Source organism: Patella vulgata, chromosome 1 (assembly GCF_932274485.2).
Source record: "Patella vulgata chromosome 1, xgPatVulg1.2, whole genome shotgun sequence".
Lineage (NCBI taxonomy): Eukaryota > Metazoa > Mollusca > Gastropoda > Patellidae > Patella > Patella vulgata.
The window spans coordinates 82,436,246-82,460,506 of NC_065879.2; the positions used below are offsets into that span (position 1 = coordinate 82,436,246).

General features: G+C 39.6%; 1 protein-coding gene across 1 annotated transcript; it reads right to left on the minus strand.

Annotated features, from left to right (window-relative positions):
- Nucleotides 1–689: 689 nt before the first annotated feature.
- Nucleotides 690–24,261, minus strand: LOC126824011 (hornerin). Its single transcript, XM_050553107.2, has 5 exons — nucleotides 24,132–24,261; nucleotides 7,622–7,936; nucleotides 6,622–7,057; nucleotides 5,973–6,083; nucleotides 690–5,397 (listed from the first exon to the last, which is right to left on the minus strand). The coding sequence occupies exons 1-5, from the start codon at nucleotides 24,169–24,171 to the stop codon at nucleotides 888–890; spliced, it is 5,412 nt and encodes a 1,803-aa protein (XP_050409064.1). The 5' UTR covers nucleotides 24,172–24,261; the 3' UTR covers nucleotides 690–887.

Genomic DNA, 24,261 nt, shown 5'->3' on the forward strand with positions numbered 1-24,261 from the left:
GGCCCACCGTTTTGTACCGATGTAGGACCCACCGTATGACAAGGTGAAACCATACTGGAACCCGCTACATCCTTGAGAGTGATCCAGGGGAACCCGGTAGTTGCGTAATACGCACCGCGCCACCAACATATTTATTGCCGGATAGATATAAATTCTAGTTATCCTAACAGTGGTAATGAAGACGGGTATAAGCTATGCATTGTGCTATGGGTCATTTTAGCCTACTCTTCACAGAATCCCAACCCAACTGCCAAGGCCCACGGAAGGATCTAGATTTTCAGTCTCTTCCAAAATACCAGATGTCCCGTCCTTGCCAGAACCCTTTCCTTACTACAAAGGGAAGCCAGTTTGGAAGCTCCTGTTTTTGTTATAATCAAACTAAGACCTAACGGGAATTGTCCTATTGTCAGGGAACCGTGGTGGCAGTGAAGTAGATGAATCTTCATTTTCTCTCCCCCTGCGAACGACCAGACGCTTTCCAGGATTCTGCCCTTGTTGCAAATTAACCTCCACATAATGGGAATTGTCCTGCTGTCTAGGGATCGTTATCATGATGACAGTGATGTATATAGATCTTCGGCCAATACTAGACGCTTTCCAGACAGCGAAGTCCAGGGGGGGGGGTGTTCAGTCAATACCCACTGAGTCACCGATTACAAATCAAACTAAGACATAATGGATATTTGAACATACGTATAATTACAAAACCGTCTCCATTTTAACAAATAGAAGTATATATTAATAATAATAATTATATAAAAATAAAAATTGTCAGGGAAAGAATGATACCCTTCACATAATCATGGGCTTTCATACAAACATACATGTACATGACAACAGTTAAATTAATGGTAAAAAGCTAGTAGAATTAATAACGTCTTTGTCTATCAACCACAACACGATCTGGACCTGGATCCTTGACTGGATCTCGAACAGCAGTTTCCACCGAAGCCAGAACTGGAACAACAGGACATTGTCATAGAAGCCGATGGCGAACAACAGTTGGGTCTGGTGGTCATACCGCCATTGGACGTGGAACAGCAACTCGCAGATAGACCCATCATCCTCGTCGATCCACAACAACTGTCACGCACCCGAGATGATGAAGCACAACAATTTGAATACGAAGAAGACGCGACCGAAGACTGTTGTCCTCCATTTCCATACTGCTGACTTGGATAAGTTTGGGAAGCACCCCCATTTCCATTTCGCGAACTTTGATATCCTCCATTAGAATACCGAGAGCTTTGTTGGCTGCTAGAATACCGAGATTGTTGCGCCCCATTTCTATAGGATGAACTGGAGGACTGGGAACTTTGGTATCCCCCGTTCTGTCCACCGGAATATGGCGAGCTTCGACTTGGATATTGTGAATTTAGGGATGGGTATCCGCCATTCTGTCCTCCGTTCTGATATTGTGAACTGGGGCTTGGATATCCAGCCTTTTCTCCTCCGTTTCGACTGGGACTTGGATATCCAGCCTTTTGACTGGGACTTGGGTATCCAGCCTTTTGTTCCCCGTTTTGATATTCGGAACTTGGACTTGGATATCCAGCTTTTTGTCCCCCGTTTTGACTGGGGCTTGGATACCCAGCTTTTTGTCCTCCGTTTTGATATTCGGAACTTGGACTTGGATATCCAGCTTTTTGTCCCCCGTTTTGACTGGGGCTTGGATACCCAGCTTTTTGTCCTCCGTTTTGATATGGGGAGCTCGGACTTGGATATCCCGCGTTTTGTCCCCCGTTTTGATACTGTGAACTGGGACTTGGGTATCCAGCCCTTTGTCCTCCATTTTGACTGGGGCTTGGGTATCCAGCCTTTTGTCCACCACTTTGACTGGGGCTTGGATATCCAGCCTTTTGTCCTCCATTTTGTCCTCCGTTTGCATATTGTGAACTAGGACTCGGATATCTATTTCCATAAATTGAACTTGAACTTCGCTCTCCATTTGCACCTAAGGAACTGGGTCCCCTGTTTCCATTATCAGATGAGGAACTCGGGTATCCAGCCTGTTGCCCGCCATTGGCATATGGAGAACTGGCACTTGGATATCCAGCCTTTTGTCCCCCGTTTTGATATTGGGAGCTGGGACTTGGATATCCAGCCTTTTGGGCTCCGTTTTGATATTGAGAACCGGAACTTGGATATCCAGTCCTTTGACCTCCATTTGCATACTGTGAACTGACACTAGGATAACCATTTCCATATGAGCTAGAACTTGGATACCCAGACCTTTCTCTCCCGCTTTGTGAACTAGGATAACCATTTCCATACTGGGAACTTGGGTAACCATTTCCAGACTGGGAACTTGGGTAACCATTTCCATACTGGGAACTTGGGTAACCATTACCATACTGAGAACTTGGGTAACCATTGGAACTCGGGTAACCATTTCCAGACTGGGATCTTGGGTAGCCATTTCCTGACTGGGATCTTGGGTAACCATTTCCATACTGGGAACTTGGGTAACCATTTCCATATGAAGAACTAGCACTTGGATATCCAGCCTTTTCTGATGCAGGCTGTGGACTCGGATATCCTGCTTTCTGTTGACTTGGAGCAGGTTGTGGACTTGGATATCCAGCCTTTTCTTCCCTTGGTTGGGGACTTGGATATCCCGCCTTTTCTTGTCTTGGATAAGGTTGGGAGCTTGGATAACCAGCCTTTACTTCCCGTGGAGCAGGTTGTGGACTTGGATAGCCAGCTTTTTCTTGTCTTGGATAAGGTTGGGGACTTGGATATCCAGCCTTTTCTTGTCTTGGATAAGGTTGGGGACTTGGATATCCAGCCTTTTCTTCTTTTTCGTAGGGTTGGGGACTTGGATAACCAGCTTTTTCTTCTCTAGGGTAAGGCTGTGGACTGGGATATCCCGCCTTTTCCTCTCTTGGGTAGGGTTGGGGACTTGGATAACCAACTTTTTCTTCTCTAGGGTAAGGCTGTGGACTGGGATATCCCGCCTTTTCTTCTCTTGGGTAGGGTTGGGGACTTGGATATCCGGCCTTTTCTTGCCTTGGTTGGGGACTTGGGTAGCCAGCCTTTTCTTCTCTTGGAGCAGGCCGTGGGCTTGGATAACCAGCCTTTTCTTCTCTTGGGTAGGGTTGGGGACTTGGATATCCGGCCTTTTCTTGCCTTGGTTGGGGACTTGGGTAGCCAGCCTTTTCTTCTCTTGGAGCAGGCCGTGGGCTTGGATAACCAGCCTTTTCTTCTCTTGGGTAAGGTTGGGGACTTGGATATCCGGCCTTCTCTTCCCTTGGTTGGGGACTTGGGTATCCAGCCTTTTCTTCTCGTGGAGCCGGTTGTGGGCTTGGATAACTAGCCTTTTCTCCTCTTGGGTAAGGTTGGGGACTTGGATAACCCGCCTTTTCTTCTCTTGGTTGGGAGCTTGGATAACCAGCCTTTTCCTGTCTAGGTGACGGTTGGGGACTTGGATATCCCGCTTTCTCTTGTCTTGGGGCGGGTCGAGGGCTTGGATATCCCGCTTTTTCTTGCCTTGGTGCAGGTCGGGGGCTTGGATATCCCGCCTTTTCTTGTCTAGGGGCAGGTCGAGGGCTTGGATATCCTGCCTTTTCTGGTCGGGGGCTTGGGTATCCAGCCTTTTGTTGGCTAGGTGCAGGTTGGGGACTTGGATATCCCGCTTTCTCTTGTCTCGGAGCAGGTCGAGGGCTTGGATAGCCCGCCTTTTCTTGCCTTGGTGCAGGTCGGGGGCTTGGATATCCCGCCTTTTCTTGCCTTGGAGCAGGTCGGGGGCTTGGGTATCCCGCCTTTTCTAGTCTTGGTGCGGGCGTTGGATATCCTGCTTTTTCACCCTTGGAACTTGACTGGGGAATTCCATATCCAGCCTTTTCCTCCTCGGGTGCGTATTGACTTGGATATCCTGCCCTTTGACCATATTGCTCTCTCGGATTTTCTGGATGAGACCTCTCTTTACGTGATCGACTTGGATTATATGCCATGGTGTTTGGGGATCTCCTTCCATTTTGCTGGTAACTTGGTGGCTGATTTATTGAGGGCTCGCCATTTTGTGAAGAACAACAACTTGGTCTAAAGTTAACGGAGAACGAAACGCAACATCCTGATCTACTGGGTGTAGCAGAAGTGCAACATTGTGGGGTTCCACGCTGCGAAGCTTGTCCTGTTGGGTAACGATTTCCATTTGTAGAACCAGATGCAGCGCCGTTCTGACCGTATCCATTTCGTCCACCAGATTCAGCGCTCGGTTGATAACTTGATCTATCGCCGTTTTGACCGTATCCATTTCGTCTATCAGATTCAAAGCCGGGTTGGTAACTGGATCTACCGCCGTTTTGACCGTATCCATTTCGTCTATCAATCTCAGCGCTGGGCTGGTAACTGGATCTATCGCCGTTTTGACCGTATCCATTTCGTCGCCCATAATCTACAGGAGCCCTTTGGTTTGTAACAGTCTCTCTCCCACTTTGTTGTACATTTGAACTGGAACTAGAGCTAGATTTGGTATTGGAGGAGTAGGCGTATTGTGATTCGCGTTTACTTGACTCCCCTGCATCAGCTGTAGGCCGAGAAGCGCCACTGGGTTGTGCCCCGTTTTGTCCAGACAGACTTGATCCGACTTGTTGTCCACCTCTATTATTTTGACTCGCCTGTTTTTCTCGTTCCGATCGCATTTGTCTTAGTCTTTCAAATTCTGCCTCCTCTTGTGCACGTCGCCTCTCATTTTCTTGTTGTTGTCGAATTCTGTCCTGTTCTTCTTGACGTCGTTGTTGGTAGTCCCTTTGACTGTCCATATTGCCTTCTAGCCGTTGCCGCTCCGCCGCTTGTTGTCGTCGCTGTTCTTCTTGACGTCGTCTCTCCATCACCTCATTTTCTCGGCTCTGTCTTTCCAATTCTGCTTGTCGTTCCGATTCTTGCTGCCTGTTTCTTTCAGATTCCTGTCTGTATCTCTCCATTTCAGCCTCAAGTTGCTGTTTTTCTAACCGTTCGCGCTCTTCCCTTTGTCTGCGACTATCTTCCTCTTGCCGGCGTTGGTCAACTTCAGGTTGACGTCTGGAATCCTCCGGTTGGCGCCCGTAGCTTGTCGCATCAGGGCGTCTAGTATCTTCCGGTTGCCGCCCGTAGCCTGTCGAATCAGGGCGTCGAGAATCATCTGGTTGACCTCCATACTGTGTTTGACCAGGTCGTCTATCATCTTCAGGTTGTCGGTCGGTGGCACCAGGTTGTCGGTCGGAGGCACCAGGTTGCCGGTCGGAGGCACCAGCTGGCCTGTCTTCAGGTCGCGGATAGCCATTGGGAGATGGTCGAGAAGATGGCTGGGCTGGTGAACAAGTAAATGAAAAAGAAACTTGTGGGCAGCAGGAAGCACATTGTCGAGATGTCAAAGTAGAGGAACACGTACCGCGTTCAGTGCCGCTTTGTTGTTGCCTGAAAAACATAACAAAGACACAAATGATAACTAAAACGGAGAGAATAATCTTCAGAAACAGATGCATATCTTAATCTATATTTAATTTCTATTACATATAATCATAAACCCAGCAGAGACGACAGACCCGCGGACAAGGCGCGCCACACACGGACACTGCAAGTAATAAACAATAAATGTATTATTAAACCAAGTAAATGGAGGGTCCACTGTGTTGTATAATCCCGAGCCATGTAATACAGTCGTTACTCAAACTGTAAAAATGAACCCGAGAACAAGGGAGGCAATCCACAAACGACCAATAGGAACCATTAGCAAACACTGCATTATTCTTGCGTGTGTCATGATTATCGCAAAATAATTCTACCACAACATACCCAGAACAAGGGAGACAATTTTACCAAACCTAGTATTATGCCAGCGAGTTGTGTATGCCATCGTAATATAAGTTTGGTATCTCAAAAATCTCTGAACAAGGAAGACAACTCACAAATGAAAATGAAAGCATTTACCAAACATTGTATTATTATAGTGTATATCATGATTATCGTAAAATAAGTGTGATATATCTAACCGTTGCTCAGTGCCTGTTTGTAGACAGCGACCATTCTGTGTTCTTAGACAAACAGTTACATCAACCATTACATATCTGGGTTTATCACATGATGTTGATGTTTCTTGTTGGCTGAAATGTAAAAACATGGTATATATTTATCAAATACTGATGAGACACTGTTTCACTAAACAGGACGTTTTCCATCACCGCTCCCGCTATTGACTGATGCAGAACAACGTGTAGTCTTCAGATGGTACAAAATGTCCGTGCATTTGAAGACGACAGGCGGCCACTTCGCTATCCGGGTAACATTACCTACATAGCACACTGCATGGTGCATTCCTGATTTCATTAGCCTTTTCGGTGCAGAAAAGTGAACGTGAACCTACAGCATGATTTTAACCAGATCTTGAGAAAACCCACGAGGTTGGACAGGCGATCCTACTCCTTGTCACGTTCAAACGAGGGATCGAAACTGCGTCCTTTGACTCAATGAAAGACTTTGTGATTTCACGGGCACCTGCGCAAAAGTGTAGATATAATAAAGTGATAACTTAAAAAGACACGAAGTATCAATAATAGCCACACGGATTGTATACAAATTCATATATCCGATTTCAATTACTGGAGGATTGGAGGTCGCCCTTAATTTGAATCGAGAAATTACCTTGATGACCATCGACAGCAACGACACTGTGAGCTGGAGGAGCAAGGTCGTGATGCTGCTACCGGCGAGGGGGTTGCGGCTTGAGGAATTGGAGCATCTCGCCTTGATGGAGAATTGTCGGATTCTGCACTCGGGTACTGGGGCCGTCCGGCTTGACCATTGGCGAGTCTTTGTTGATTATTTGCTGATCCTGCAGATTGGCCGTAGGGACTACTGCCCTGTGCCCCCTTTCCATTAGACTGTTGACTGGTTGACGCTACATCCGGGTACTGAGGTCTTTGTTGAGCATCTTGCTCTAATGGTGACCGTTGGCCTCCATTTCCTTTAGTGGTACCTTGTCTAGGCACTGCCTGTGGTGGTCTTTGATAGCCTGGACGGGGTACCATGCTAGCGGAAGAATCATAACCATTACGTCCATTTCCATTGTCACCTGGCACTGAAAAGTGATTGCATATTTATAAAATGTAGATCATATCCAACAATAGTAAATATTGTAGATCTAATTGTTGTCCATCACTAGTAACTCTTAAAGGGTCTGATGTTTTTACATGTATATTGTTATTTTTAGGACAGTAAATTATATTATATATATATTTGAAGAGTCCAAGGGAAGAACGATCTAAAAGGCAGAACAGACTTTTGGACGAGAATGTTTAACGCGAACAGAACAACAAGTAGGTTTAATTACAACTTCAAAATGATGTTTAATACGAACCATAATTACCAGTACAACTGACTTTAACTTTAAAGGCAAATTATGGTTAGTAAAGGGCACGATGGACTTGTATTTGTCCGGGAGGCCATTTCAGAAGGGCCTTGGTTCGATGTGACTCCGATCATTTTTATCTGAAATAGATTGTACCACAGAAATTTGCTACAATTTGCTACCAGGTGGCGTCATTAACTGGGGTTCATTGAAAAGGTGACTTAGATCGTTCTTCCCCGGAGCTCTTCAATTGCATATGCCAGTTACGCATAATGAAAACATTGACCGACCTACCTTGTGGCTGTCCTGCCGATGCCTTCGATGATGCCGAAGCCGAACTACCGGATGCCGATGCGGAAGCGGAAGCTTCTGCCGAAGCCCTTGCACCATTACTGGAATAAGACGATCGCGCAGAGGCAGTAGCTAATGAGCTATACCTCTGACTAGTTCTGTAATTTGACATGCCTCCATTTTGACTCCCAAAGCTTCCAAAACCACCAAAGCCTGGTTGTCGTCCTTTAGAATTATATCCATACCCAGGGCTCCCTCTTGATGACCAGGAACTGAAGCTGTACTGAGAACGGTAGCCAAAGGATAGTTCAGCTAAACCTGGAAATAAAATAGAAACATTAATGTGAATGCAATGCGTAACTTTAGACTGACATGTAAACACACATTGTATATGAACCACGATGGTTCAGTGGTTAAGGAGCTTGCTCGACAACTGGGGTTCAAGCAGGGTGTTAGTTTTAACGCAGACAAATCATGAGGCATTTATTTAAAAGTAAATACCTCATGATTTTTCTGCGTGGTGTCCATTTGTCAGTGATGTTGGACAGAGGGCCTGCTAAGGAACGGCATCTAATCGTGTGAAAAACGGCGGTTCCGTGTACACGTCCGTGTGCACGTAAAGGAGGGTTTGGCAGTTGGAATTAGTTGAAGTTTTGGGCAAAAGTCCCCTAATGATCGTTCAAAAAAGTAGGATATTAAACCCTATTTCATCTCATTTTCGTTTTAACTTATTTTTGAGTGTGAAAGAAAATGGAGTCTAAAAGCTTATTTTTTTTAATTCTAAGACTTGTGTCTAAAGTTTAAATCCTGTGAACTTTATGGCACCGCGTATTGTAACCTAAATTTACCATATTTACAGACAATGTGAATGATCTAACTCTGCGTCAAATGGTCATCGCGTGCACAAAATTAAAACGATGTCCATATGTCGACCATACTTCAGGCTTCTCCTGGAAGTGAAGGAACTATAAAATAGCACATGATAATGATATTACGTTTATGCAAGTCGTTATGAAATAATCGATGATACAAGCAGTTATATTGAGAGGAAGGGAGAGAGAGAGAGGTAACGTCCACTTGACACAAACTAGTTCATTTCGAGACTAATATATGGTTCGACTTTATTTCAATTATTCGCTTTTGCGTAGGGGTCTTAGCAGTTGGATGAAACCGAAAGACCCGGAGAAAAGCAAAAAGGTTCGGCAGGCGATGCTACTCCTTGCCCCGTACAAGCGGGGAATCGGGGTCTTTAGCAGTTGGATGAAACCGAAAGACATGGAGAAAAGCAAAAAGGTTCGTCAGGCGATGCTACTCCTTGCCCCGTACAAGCGGGGAATCGAAACCACGCCACTTGACTCAATCACAGTCATGTTAAGAAGATCGAATTATTAGTCCAGGATTGGCGCTGGGAAGGGGGTTAACAAAGATGTTCTCCCTCACTTAAAGTAAAAATAAACAGAAAGCTTCTTCTATTTTGGTGGTTGTTATTAAAATATAAAGTAATTATACAATAAGAATGGACCCGGGTTTCGGAAATTAGATTTGAGAAGAACTTTTCATAAATGAATTGAAATGGGGCAACTTTTCTGCACCGAATAACTTTCAGGATTATCCAATGCAGTCGTTCAATACTAATGTCAGCATTGGTTATTTTTGGGATGATATGTATCAATGTACATTAACGATTGAAATTCATGTAAGTGTCTACCCGGGCAAATTCTCTCCCCGCCCTCTTATTGGACACAGAAATTGCATACTATGCGTAAGGGCGACGAATATCTATGGTTTTCAAAAGTGCCAAGAGAAAGAGAAGGGGGGGGGGGGGGTAACGTCCACTCGACACAAACTAGGTCATTTCGGGACTAACATATGGTTCTATTATATTTCCATAATTCGCTTGTGTGCGTAGGAGTCTTTAACAGTGGGAGGAAAGATCCACGAGGTTGGACAGGCGACCCTACTCCTTGTCACGTACAGCTGGGGAATCGAAACCACGCCAGTTGACTCAATGACATATCTTACGATGCAACGCGCACGCGCTAACCATTCGGCCATCCAACCCCACCACAAAATATATAACTTAGATTTTATCACAGATAGCGCAAGCTCTGTCAGTGAATATGATACAAAACGAACACGTGCACATATTGTTGTCATAAAAACCGTTTAAAGCAGGCGTCATTTACTCATTTTGTATATTAGTGAAAAAGGTGGAACACTTAGACACATTACCGCTAACTGTTTCTTGTGCCTGATATCTAACAAATGTTAATAATAAAAAACACATAACAGATGTGACAATGGCTGTCTTTAAAGCTTTTACGGCGTTAAAGCTATCGTATATGTTATTTTATTAAAAATTACCCCAGGCCTACTTACTTTTTATTTTCTAATGACAACACTATATCGCAAATTTTTTTTAATTTTCTACTTTGAAGGTTTTCAGGAATTTGAACATGCTTCCTATTTCATGTTATTTTTGATTAAAATGTGTGTTTCTTTTTTCTAATGACAACATTATATTAAAATTTTATCTATATGTATTCCAGGGTTTTCTGGAACACAAGCATTAATTTTCAAGTTTTTCATAAATTTGAGAATACGTTCTACGTTCTGTTATTTTATTAAACATTGAGCCTACGTTTTACTTATTTAATGAGAACGCTATACCTCAGATATTTTTAAATACATGTTTTTTAAGGTTTTCATGAATATGAAATGAAATGAAATGAAATGGTGTAAAACGTCCTACTTTTCTTCACTTACTGGGATAATGAAGGTGGGCATAGGCCATATAAGGGAAATTTTCCCCGGATAGCCGCGCTATGGTCCTACTCTTTTTTCGAATTCCAACTGTCAAGGGTTCCTTTGCGTGCACGCCAATAAGCACACAGGACCTCGGTTTTCGCCCAACCTAAACGACTAGACACTGTCCTAGCCAGATCCTTTGTCCTACACCAATGTCAAGGAGAAACCCGCCCCGAAAAACCCCGAGGTACTTTCTCGGCCAACAACGGGACCGAGCCCGAGAACTACAGGTCAGTGAGCCGGAGCTTTACTCGCTCAGCCACTGCGGTCTGTTAGCACGCCCTTTCCTCAATATTAGATAATCGTGTCGCTAATCATTCTACCTTCTGGATATTAACTCACGCTATCTGATTAAATCACAGATCCTATTTTGTTTCGTTTTTTATAGTTCAAAATTTCGTTTTACTTTTCTTTACTACGCGAGGATCTGGAAGAGATGTTATGTAACCCGCGTTTTGGTTAAAGTGAGGGATAAGCCAATGAAACGGTCTGTTACGGTGAACCACCAGAAACGCCAACGCTGATTGATTAATCAATGTCTGATGTCATAGGGTCAAAAGATGCTCGTACTAACCCTGGCACGACTTTTGAGTACAACTTGTCAGATCTTTATGTAGTGTAGGCAATCGAAACGAAACGAAACGAAATATAGATCTGTATTTTAATCAGATTGTAATTGGCATGTACCTATCTAAAACAGTGGACACATTAGCCGAATCGTTCGGCCGAATCATTCGGACGAATCAATCGGCGCCGAATTTTATTCGGCCGAATGGGTGGACACACTAGCCGAATGCTTCGCCCGATTCAACCTGCCGATTGCCTCACCTTTCACGTCACATGATTAAACATGGCGGCGTCTATGTCTTCACTGTATCACGTGACTTCTCGATATGAGTGGTGATTGGCTAATGAATTCTATATTCGGCCGAATGCTTCGGCGAAGCGGACACACCAGGCGAATATAATTCGCCCGAATAAATATTCGGCCGAATATATCAAACAGTGGACACACTAGGCGAATTTCGACGCCGATTGATTCGGCCGAATCATTCGGCTAGTGTGTCCACCGCTTAAATTACGATATATCTGGGAGAAGGGTTATTTGTTTAATAAACCTTATATATTTTATAATTAAACAATGTATTTATATTTTTGTTAATTTATGCCCTAGCTTATTTTCAGATCCCATCATTATATGTTATATAAATATTTATTGCATAAATAGTGTTAAATAATCATTAACTACATAAAGATATAAAGAATGACCAGGTTATCAATATCTATAGTGTGTATTATATCTGAAATGAATTGGAGTTCATCTTCCTACTATTCTTACCAAATGGGCTGATGAAGACGGGCATATATATTCAATAATTAGTATCATTAAGGATACATTATGTAAGAGCTCAATATGCCTATTGCAGGTCTTTCTTTAGGCCTTAAATGTTATATAAATTATTAATTAGACATTTATTAACATGACAAGACCCTAATCAACTCTCGATGCCATCGGATGCTCGAGATTTTAACTAGATTAGGAAGGTTCGGCCATTTAATGATTTAGTTTAAAACCAAAGAAGCGAGGCTAAGACTCGAATATACCAGTAACGTGAAGTTACAATAATAAATACGCAATGCACACATCTTATCAAAACTACAAACAGTGATAACTTGGCTAACAAAAAAGTAATTTAAATGAAATTTTCAATATATTCATGTTGCCTTATCTTTTTTGGAACTATTATATCAAGAATGGGCAGCTCTTTATCGAAATCGTACATAATGTATTTTTAAAGGCACATTAATAACTCCTGATTATACTGGTTTTCATAGACATACTGCCGCTTTAAACGGTCATCATTAGCACATACTAAACTTACGCTGTATGTCTGCAAATAGCTCCGCTTGAGAATAGACACTAAGCTAGTTGACCGACATTTTACGTCCTACATAAACGATTTTAGTCGAAACACCAAGTATACCTTTGAGAAGTATTTATTCTGCTTACATTTCAAAAAACAATATACAAACTTTTGAATATGGCGGCCATTCAGAGCAGAGATCTATTCTCTAAGTAAAGTAGATAGTTCTGTATGTGAAGAATGCTTTCATACTTGTGCTGTTTAGTGTGAATCATTCTTGATGACCTCACGGAAGTACGTATGGGTGGCGAAGAATTAAAACAAATATAATTTCATGTTAATTTCTGAGTGCATTGTATGTATAAATAAATTATATTTCTAACATGTCAAATATTTCAAGTGTTTCCCACATTTACGATTAAAAAAACTTAAAAGATATTGCCATGTTCGCCAAAAGATTTAAACAAGAACAGAAGCCGCTGACGGTCATTTAAGGGTTTTGCAAGCTCCGTGCAATATTTTGAAAGTATCAATTCAAAAATGGTTCAGTTCCATGACAATGTTAAAATTTCCCAACATCCGGTATCTCCGACAAATGATATAAACAAGCCAGTACCACCTATAAAGCGTGGGGTTTTTTTTAATAAATTTATAAACAGAGAGAGAGAGAGAGAGAGAGAGAGAGAGAGGCATAGCACACCGAATGACGTATGTCCGTTGTCATTAGCCTAGTCGGAGCAGAACAGTAGGACGTTAAACCCCATTTCATTTCATTTTATTTCATTTATTAGCAACATAAACGAGATATGGGATGGATGAGATCCCTGATCAACACCAACGACAACTTTAAAAAAAATTATTATCCTTATGTTTTAATTTTCGATATTAGCGTTAAAGATGTAATTCGGATGAAATTTGAAATTTTCCTCTGGGATCTAGCATATAATACCCGCTAATTAAATATCCCCCACACCCCCAACAGAACCTAGATTTTCTTTTCAGATTAAAATTTATTCTCAAATATAAGTGATAATATTAAATTTATGCTTATTTATTCGGTACAACTATTAAATATTTCGTTTTATTTTGTTGGGTTTGTTTTCTTCCTGTATCAATCTTAGCCGAGAAAGACTTGTCTTAAAATCAATGTAGCCTCGATTGTCATTCTTACCGCTGTCACGATAATTAACAAAGTCTCGATTTTTAAGTTATTATTAAAATTGTTTGACGTTCTGGCTCATAACGTCAACTGGCAGACTATTGCCATTGAGACGGTCGCATTAGTTCGTTTTGGAAATCATTATTATTTTTTTTTTTTTTTTTTTTTTTTTTCATTTTGAGTGACAATGGACGCTTACGACTGGCCCTGATCCATTCACTTGATTTGATAATTTGTTTATTTGGTGCAATGTCTATTTTCTGTCTTGTCCGCGGGTTTATCTTGTAAATTTGTGTTTTGTGTGTAGTGCGGTCCTCCTGCACTTACTAATAGAATGTCACGCCAACCTTAAAATATGGCATAATTTGTGCGTTATCGTTGATATTTGTCTAAACTCTTGTTAGGGGTATTTACAATTTTCTCTTAATTTCAATAATATCGTATTACAGTTTATATTTAAAGTGTTTTCATTCTATGATAAAAACACCTGTTTATCTTATTTTGTTAAACTGCTGTCGACGTTTGCCAGTTACAAATTGTTAGGATGAAATGGGATTTAACCATACTAAACCATACTAGAATTAGCGCTGTTTGAGAACAGACACTAAGCTAGTTGACCGACATTTTAAGTACTAAATCCATGATTTTAGTCGAAAACACTAAGTATACTTAGAGAATTTTGAGAAAAATTTATCTCTCTTTCATTTAATAAAATTTTTGAGTTTGTGACAGTTGTGAAAAGGAGAGAGAGAGGGAGAAATGGGGTTTAACGTCCACTCGACACAAACTAGGTCATTTCGGGACTAACATATGGTTTAATTTTATTTCAATAATTCGCTGGCGCGTAGGGGTCTTTAGCAGTGGGAGGAAACCGGAATACCCGGAGAAAACCCACAAGGTTGGACAGGCGACCCTACTCCTTGTCACGTACAACCGGGGATTCGAAACCACGCCAGTTTACTTAATGACAGGCTTTATAATAGAGCGCGCAGCGCGCACGTGCTAACCATTCGGCCATCCACCCCCCCCCCCCCCCAATGTGAAAAGGAGTAGAACTGCATTACAAAATAGTATATTAATTATTGGATATGGTGGCCATTCACGGCATTGATCTAGCATCGAAGTAGATAGTTCTCTGTGTGCAGAATGGGAGTTTAACTTCCCATTTTCTTCACCAACTGGGCTAATTAAGGAAGACGAGCATACGTTATGCGTTGTGTTATTGTGAAATTTTGCCCATTATAGGCAACGGTTCTTTTACGTGCATGCAAATGAATACACTAGTGTACCTCGAATTTATATCCCATCCTAACGACTAGACGCATTTCTTGTCAGTCCCCCATCCAGCACCACGGACAACGGGGTACCAGCCTGGGAAATGCCGAGGAACTTTCTCGGCCAAAACCAAAATCTAATCCGAGAACGCCTGATTAGCGAGCAAGCGCCATATTCACTGGGCCACCATGGCTCCTGTTAAAAACGACTTGCCTCCTTTAACATCTTTAGTGTAAAATTACGATTTAAAGTTTACGTCGCCATCTGTATGTGTCTTAAGATAGATAAAGTAGGAGTCAGTCTGTCCTATTTACATTAAAGATGGGTTGGCTGGCCGAATGGTTAGCACGTGCGCGCTGTATCATAAGGTCTGTCATTGAGTCAACTGGCGGGGTTTCGATTCCCCAGTTGTACGTGACAAGGAGTAGGGTCGCCTGTCAAACCTCGTGGGTTTTCTCCGGGCCCTCCGGTTTCCTCCCACTGCTAAAGATCCCTACGCCCAAGCGAATTATTGAAATAAAATTGAACCATGTGTTAGTCTCGAAATGACCTAGTTTGTGTCGAGTGGACGTTAAATTCTCTCTCTCTCTCTCTCTCTCTCTCTCTCTCTCTCTCTCTCTCTCTCTATTTACATTAAATTAAAATAAGAGGTTTTATATAAAAACAGTATTTGTTTAATGACAACACACTTTACATGAAGCGTGTACATATTGTTGAAATATGTGTGCGATCTCACGAGCTCTGTATTTAAAGTCAAAATATTTTAAAACAAGTAATATTATGTTTTGCGTAATTTGATGTGAGCAAATAAATAAATTGTAAAACAGCTTAAACATACATTACGCAAGAGCTAAATCTGCCTATTGCGGTTCTTTAGGCCTGAAATGTTATATAATTTATTACTTATACATTATTAACATGACACGATCATATCCAACTCTCGATGCCATCGGATGACTCTGATTTTAAGTATATTAGAACGGTTCGGCCATTTAATGATTTAATTTAAAAATGGAGAAGCGATGTTAAGACTCAATTACCAGCACCGTGGTTACGATAATAAACAATCAATGCACACATCTTGTCAAAACTACAAATAAGGTAATTTAAATGAAATTTTCAATATATTCATTTTGCATTATCTGTTTTTGGACTATTATAGCAAAAACGGCCGGCTGTTTATCTAAATCTTACATAATGCATCTTTAACTGCAAGTAATGTGGATATCGAATGATAACTAACAGCCGACCTCACATTTTTCGGACAATTATTTAATTTTGTACCTCTGAAATCCACTTAAAGCCACCCAAATGGATTATCTAACTTTTTATGAAGAAAACAAAACCAAAACATCAGCTGTAGATAATTATTTCTTGGCGTGGATTCAGTTGGATTAAAAAGAAGTCCATCAAAAGATTTACCCACCACTTATTGGTGGCACTGGCTTGTTTATATCATCTGTTGAGGATTTTTTAGCAGTGGGAGGAAACTATCTCTGATTGGAAATGGAAATGGAAATGGAATGGGGTTTAACGTCCTACTGGTCTGCTCCTATGCTGGGCTAATGAAGACGGGTATACGCCATACAGTGTGCTATGAGGGAAATTTTGCCCGGGCAGCGGCACTATCGCCTACTCTTATATCGAATTCCAACTGCCAAGGGATCTTTTACGTGCATTCCAATGTATACACGAGACCTCGGTTTTTCGTCTCATCCGAAGGACTAGACATCTGTCCTTGTCAGGCCCTCTGTCCTGCATCACTGACGAGGGGGAACCACGCCGGAAAATCTGGATGAACTTTCTCGGCTTATCCTTAATTGACATTTAGAAGTAGAAGTATAATATTCATAATAACACAACTTTATGGATATTGTTTGGTAAAGATACCTGTAAGAGTACTGAAACGTTGTATGTAATAAACCAAAAAGTAGTAAATCCATAACGTTATGTTATTAAACATACATTATGTAAGAGCTAAATCTGCCAATTGCAGGTCTTTCTTTAGGCCTGAAATGTTATCTAAATTGTTAAAGATACATTATGGGAGATTCGGTAACGAATTGGCAGTTCTCACTATAATAGTTAAAAACTATATAAGGTAGAAGGCAATTTGGTGAAAATTTCATTCAAATTGATCCACTATGAACCGAGAACTAAGCGACTGAAATTCCCATAAGCCTCGGTCATCATTACTAAAGTCAGCACGATAAACAGCATAGTTTCGATTATCCATTTAATCGTTTAATGAGAAGGAAAGTTATGCAGTAAATCGGCTTACAATCCACTAAAGATCGCAGGCTAGCGCAGCCATCTAGAGTTGATTATGGCCTGGATAGGTTAATTAATGTCTAATTAATAATTTAGATAACATTTCAGGCCTAAAGAAAGACCTGAAATAGGCAGATTTAGCTCTTGCATAATGCATGTTTAATTAGACATTAATTAACTTATCCAGACCATAATCAACTCTCGATGTCATCGCTAGTCTGCAATATTTACTGGATTATAATCCGATCTGTTGCTCTACGCTCATTCATGATTAAATAAAAAAAAACTGGATAATCAAGACTATGTTTTTTTATCCTACCGACTTTAGTAATGATGATCGAGGCTAGGCCCAAAATTCAATCGCTAAATTCTCGGTTCAGAGTTGACCAATTTAACTGAAATTTTCAGCAATTTCCCTTTACATGATCTGTTTTTTTAACTATTATAGTGAGAACTGCCAACTCTTAATCTAATCTCCCATAATGTATCTTTAAGAGTTGAAAAAGGGCATTATCTAGACGCGATCTGAAAGCAAGTTGCCCATGGTAATGAAATTTATATATTTGCTCCTACAACCTCTGTTTATAGTCTCCCACATCTTCCATATCAAACATATGTAGACTTTGAAAAGATAAAAATGGTTATTTGAATAAAGGAGATCAAATTGCATTGCATTTACCTACAACGCCCTTCGTTTCCTTCAAGACATATACTGACATTTTTTACACACACTTTTAACTTAGAAATTCTTCACATAATGTACAACATTTTACATGATTAAAGCCATGTTGTGTCGCCCCGGATTGTTTTTAAAATATTCATCTATTTTAAAGGATACATTAAAGTTATCGGTATTTAGTTTAAGAATAAAATGAAATGGGGTTTAACGTTTTACTTTTCTGTGCACAGCGAGCTTATGAGATGTTTATCTATTTTTAAAAGGGGGATGTGTGGGTGGGAGTTCGAATAGTTAACGCGTGCGCGTTGCATCATAAGGTATGTCCTAACTGCCAAGAGTTTTCTTTTACGTATATAGGGGCCTACCATAACGTGTAGATGGGACCTTGGTTTTTCGTAACATCCGAAGGACTAGACACTGTTCATATTGCCAAGCCCTCTGTCCTGTTCTGCATCACCGATAATATGGAGACCACGGTTAGGTCTAAATATTAAGGCCAACTGCAGATTTGGTCAAAGGTCACGGGATGTAAACAGGGCTAGCGCTAACCCTAACCCTCCCCTTAACCTTAACCCACAATCGCGTCAACAATCACGTACCCTAACCCTATTTACATCTCGCAACCTTGACTAAATCTGCAGTTGGCCTTAATATTTAAACCTGGCTGGAAATCAGAGTAACTTTCCGGGCCAACCACGGGATTGAACACTGCATGAAAACACAAGGTTCACAGATGAAGAGTAGGGCAAAAATTACCTCATAGCACACTGCGTGACGTATGCCCGTCTCATTAGCAAGATATATTTGGACATTAAACTCCGTTTTATTTTCTTTGTCATGAGTTAAATTCCACGTTTAGTGTTGTGGCTGAGGTCATGACCCGGAAGTTATGTGGACTGGGGGCGTTTTCCACCCACCACAGTTATAGCTAGTTCCTTTTATAAGAGACCATTAAAGTTAAAACAACATGAACAAACTGTTGTTTCAGAATCCGACCTAGGGTTGATGATTTTCCGTGATCGCGGAAAAAACGCGGAAATCGCGGAATTGTCCACTCAAAACGGAATTTGAAATCTCACACGGAAAAAGACGGAAAAGCCGATATTTGCTGATACTAAACACAAACTCAAAATAATTTTGCAGTTATCCAAGTATTTCATCTTTTTATTCATAAAAATCGGAAATATTGAATGATATCGCGTGGTTTTGTTACTGTCTATTTTAGTATTTCGCTACTTTCATTTCATCATTTAGGAATCATAATTTTAATCGAAACGAAAACCCGTCTTTCATGTAATCCCATTATAAAATTACTCTGTAGTTTAACTTGAATTAAACATTGTAATGTATATATATGTCTTTAAAAAAAACTTCTGTCACTTCATAAAAGTAAAAATCGTTTCATTTACTTCTTATTTTACTGCCGGGCTCGTGACTCGTGTTTATCCCCGCATTAACCACGTGACATCAGAAATATACCGTAGCCTTGTGAATCCAGCCCTTATTCTCGAAGAAACGGTAGTAACTACGAAGATGTCTGGATAAATCGCGACTACACCTAGCAGCTGAGAAAAATGGCTTCGTCTGCTAAAAAGATGAAACGAGCTCACAAGATGTAATTTTCTGTTATTTAATTCGGGAAACAGGTTTAAAGAATAACTAGTCATTGAACATTACAAGTCATTCACAATTCAACATTTGTTATCATTGGTTTAAAATGATCCGTTTTGTAATAAAAGGCATTTTAAGATGTTTTATTCATTTATTCATAAAATAACATTTTATCTCGAAAAAACGGAATATGGTCAGCTCTGAAACGGAAAATAACGGAATTAAAAATACTTAAAACGGAATTTGCTATTTTCTGAAACGGAAAATCATCACCCCTACCGACCTTTTAAGTCTATAGGCAACTTTTGTGTCAGAAATATAATTCCTACCATTTTCAAGATTTCTAAAGTATTTTGTATTATTGTATTGACATTTCAAAATGTAACGATAAATATAAACCAATGGAACTTCGTAAACACAAGTGGGGGTTGGATGGCCGAATGGTTGGCGCGTGCGCGTTGTATCATCAAGTCTGTCATTGAGTCAACTGGTGATTCCCCGGTTGTACGTGACAAGGAGTAGGGTGGCCTGTCCAACCTTGTGGGTTTTTTCCTCTCACTGCCAAAGACCCCAGACGCGCAAGCGAATTCTTGAAAAAAAATTGAACCATGTGTTAGTTCCGAAATGACCGATTTTGTGTCGAGTGGACATTAAACCCCATTTCTCTCTCTCTCGCCTTTTCTCTGGTGAATACAAATACAAAGTAATCCTTGAGTGACATTTAGCGATAGAGCATATTTTAAAAAAACAGCAACGCTTTATACTGACCATAATCATTGGTTTATTAAACATATAGTGCGACATTTCGAACAGTTTCCCCTACTCTTTATCAAGCACATATAGTAAAGGACACGTGGTAAATGAGGAGATTCTGAAATTGCCGGGGTCCACAATGGCCGCTTTATATAAATGAGTATTTTGGGGAATGCTAACCCCAACTCTTTGAAAAGGATTAAAAGATAAACTGGGTCCAATTTCAGTCTTCTAAAAAGGGTTAGGGTTAGTATTCCGTAAAATACTCATTTATCTAAAGTGGTCATTGCGGACTCCGGAAATTTCCGAACCACCCCAACCGGCCCACAATTAGCATATCCCATGGTAAATCCAAATGGTAAAGACCATGATGATATGTCGTAATTATATAAACAGGGGCAGAGCTAATATGATTTACAATTTGTACTGTATCAAACTAGTACAGACAAATGGTAAAAATCACGGTGATACATCGTAAAAACATGAGCAGAATTAATACGATTTACAATTAGTACTGCATCAAACTAGTAAAGACATGGTGAACACCATGGTGATATATCGTAAAATACCAGGGGCAGAGTTACTCTGATTTACAATTTGTACTTTATCAAACTAGTAAAAGACAAATGGTGATATATCGTAAAACAACATGGGCAGAATTAATATGATTTACAATTTGTACTGTATCAAAGTGGTAAGACATGGTGAACACCATGGTGATATGTCGTAGATATATTAACGGTAGTGAGCTGTAGTACAACAAACTGGTAAAGACAAAGGGTAAATATGAGGTAATGTCGTAAATACACTCGACATAAACTAGATCATTTCGGGACTAACATATGGTTTAATTTTATTTCAATAATTCGCTTGTGCGTAGGGGGTCTTCAGCAGTGGGAGGAAATCGGAGGACCCGGAGAAAACCCACGAGGTTGGACAGTTGACCCTACTTCTTGTCACGTACAACCGGGGATTCGAAACCACGCCAGTTGACTTAATGACATACCTTATGATACAGCGCGCACGTGCTAACCATTCGGCCATCCAACCCCCCATGATACGTATTAGTTTTTGTAGAATGACTAACGATAAAAAAATACATTAAAAACTATGTATGGAATGACAATTATTTCTTTATTAACATGAAATGTTAAGAAGATGGCACTCTAATGGTAAAACTGTTTTAAGGGTGTGTTATGTGTTGGGTTTGGGGAGTTTAATTAAGAAATCTATCACAATTATACTTTATTAATTTTTTTTTTTTTTTTTATCTTTTTAAATATTTCTTCTTTTTTTTTTCATGGAAAAATTTGTTTTTATTGGATACTTCATCTGAAAATGTGAATGGTTTACGTTCACAAGTAGAGGTGTAATTTTGTCGATTTACTTACATGGTTAACATTTTGTTCTCAGATTTATTAGTTGTGTATTTTATAGAACTTTTTATATATATATATCTTTTTATTTTATTTTAATTTTCACGTACACCTTTCAAGTTTAAAACGATTTCTTAAAACGGATAGTCTAATTTCTGTTGAGCAAAATTAAAGCATAATCATACAAGAGGCCTTTTATTATGAAATTCTAAACCTATTTTAAAACCAATGTAATAATTTTTCTAAAAAACAATCTCTTTTGACATAATTTTTCGCAATATAGAGCAACATCAAAAAGTTAAAGCATAATCATTCAAGAGCATTTTGTCATAAATTTATTATAAACCTGTTTGAAAACCAATACATTTATTATTTTTTTAAAAGAAATCAGTATCTTTTGACATAATTTGTCATTGTAAAGCAACACCAAAACGTTCCAAATATTCAATGGGACTCAGTGTCTTACTTCGCAGTGCTAACAGGGATAACGAAGACAGGTATACATCATACAGTGTGATATTTTGGACCCAGGAAGGGTTAAACATGTGAGCATATAAAATCCACTTGTTTTGGAGAAAAAAACAAGTGTTAGATGCATTTTGGTATAGGCGAAAATGGCGTCAAAATCTTAATTGTCTGCCCTACCTGAGCTAATGAAGAAGGACATACGTCATGCAGAGTGGTATATCCGACATTTTATCCCTAGCAAAAATCTTGTTTTAGGTACATTTTAGACATTAAATTTCGCCCTATCTATGAATGTTCTTTATAAATATAAGACCAAAATAGTTGATTTTTATTACGGCAAAAGATACTTTTCAAATAAATTCCTATTCCCAGAATGTGTTACATCACTGGGATTCAATATTCTAATTATTATAACAGAGTATTAAAAGAATGCATTCATATTATGGTACATATTAGATTTTGTATTCCTGGTTACATTCTATAAAAGCCATTTGCTCGAATGAGGAATCACTTGTAAACTAAAATATTGTGAAAGTTGAATCTCTAAGAGAGAGAGAGAGAGGGACACAGACAGAGAGAGAGAGAGAGAGAGAGAGAGAGAGAGAGAAAGAGGGGGGGGATAACGTCCACGCGACACAAACTAGGTCAGTTCTTGACTAACATACGATTAAATTTTATTTCAATACTTCGCTTGCACGTACTCAATCAGCGGTTTTAAGTTTTTATAAAAAACGAGATTGAAACCTATAGCTGGTCACCGTGGTTCTCGTTCTGGAAGAACAATACGGTAAATACGTACCACTAGTGCAATAAGGTGGACAAGTTGTTCACCTTATTGCACTAGCATCCTCAATTGGTTATAATTGTGATAAATTTAAAGATACATTATGGGAGATAAGATAAAGAGATGGCAGTTCTCGCTATAATAGTTAAAAACTAGATAGTGTAAAGGTAATTTGCTGAAAATTTCAGTCAAATTGATCCACTATGAGCCGAGAAAGAAGCCGGTGAAATTTTTGCATAGTCTCGGTTATCATTACTAAAATCATTAATATAAACAGCATAGTCTCGATTATCCACTTTTTCTGATTTAATTATCTTTGGCCGTTAGCGGCATATAGGAATCTAATCCAGCCTACATCGAAGGCTAGCCTTGACATCGAGAGTTTATTATGGTCTGGATAAGTTAATTAATGTCTAATTGATAATTTAGATAACATTTCAGGCCTAAAGAAAGACTTGTAATAAGCAGATTTTGCTCTTGCATAATGCACGTTTAAGGAATGAACTCCATTCCCTATTCCAATACTATAGAATATAAGTCAACTAGTATGCAACAAAAGATCGTTAATGACCACCATCTTAAATTGGTTATAATTCTGTTACATTAAAGGAATGTTAATTATTCCAGTACTATAGAATATAAGTTATATGACGAACAGCGGTTAAAGAAAAACGAAATTCTAATACTATAGAATATAAGTTAGATTTATAATGGCAGTATGCAACAAGGGTGGTGAATGGTCACCATCTTAAATTGGTTATAATTGTGATAAATTTAAGGAATTAACTCAGTTCACTGCTATAGAATAAAAGTTTGATTTATAATGGTAAACTAGTGGCTAGTATGATATGAGAGATATTTAATGGCGAACAGCGGTTAAAGAAAAACGAAATTAAAACCTATACATATGTAGTTGCCTATCGTTTCTTTTTCTGGAAGAATAAGGCGGTAAATGCGTACCACCATCTTAAATTGGTTCTAAATGTGATAAATTAAAGGAATGGACTATATTCATTATTCCATTACTATAGAATATAAGTTAGATTTATAATGGCAAACTAGTGCTAGTATGCAAACAAAAATGGTTTATGGCGAACAGCGGTTAAAGAAAAACGAAATTAAAACCTATAGTGTTTCTTTTTCTGGAAGAACAAGACGGTAAAATGCCTACCTAATTGGTTATAATTCTGATAAATTAATGGAACGAAATAAATACCTTATTCCAATAGAGAATAAATTCATAATGTGAATATTAATAATAGCCTATATGCAACGAAATTAAAACCTATACATGTAGTTGCCTATCGTTTCTTTTTCTGGAAGAACAAGGCGGTAAATACGTACCACCATCTTAAATTGGTTATAATTGTGATAAATTAATGGAACGAAATAAATTCCTTATTCCAATAGAGAATAAATTTATAATGTCAATATGCAACACGATAAGTTTAAACTAGTACTTACATGTCAGCAATACGCACACACCAATCGAGACCCCTGTCATTATAGTGCCGGGATCGCAAACTCTGGAGACCGTCTGACAATAATTCCTCGGAGCCTAAATATAAACCCAAATTACACTTAGATGCCATCT

Excerpts from the sequence above, each read along its gene's own strand:
- LOC126824011 (XM_050553107.2), bottom strand. The coding sequence starts at position 24,171 with ATGACAGGGGTCTCGATTGGTGTGTGCGTATTGCTGACAT. Across the intron at positions 7,937-24,131 it reads TGTGTGCGTATTGCTGACAT|GTTTAGCTGAACTATCCTTT; the intron begins GTAAGTACTAGT and ends TTTTATTTCCAG. Across the intron at positions 6,084-6,621 it reads TGCTGTCGATGGTCATCAAG|CCAACAAGAAACATCAACAT; the intron begins GTAATTTCTCGA and ends TTTACATTTCAG.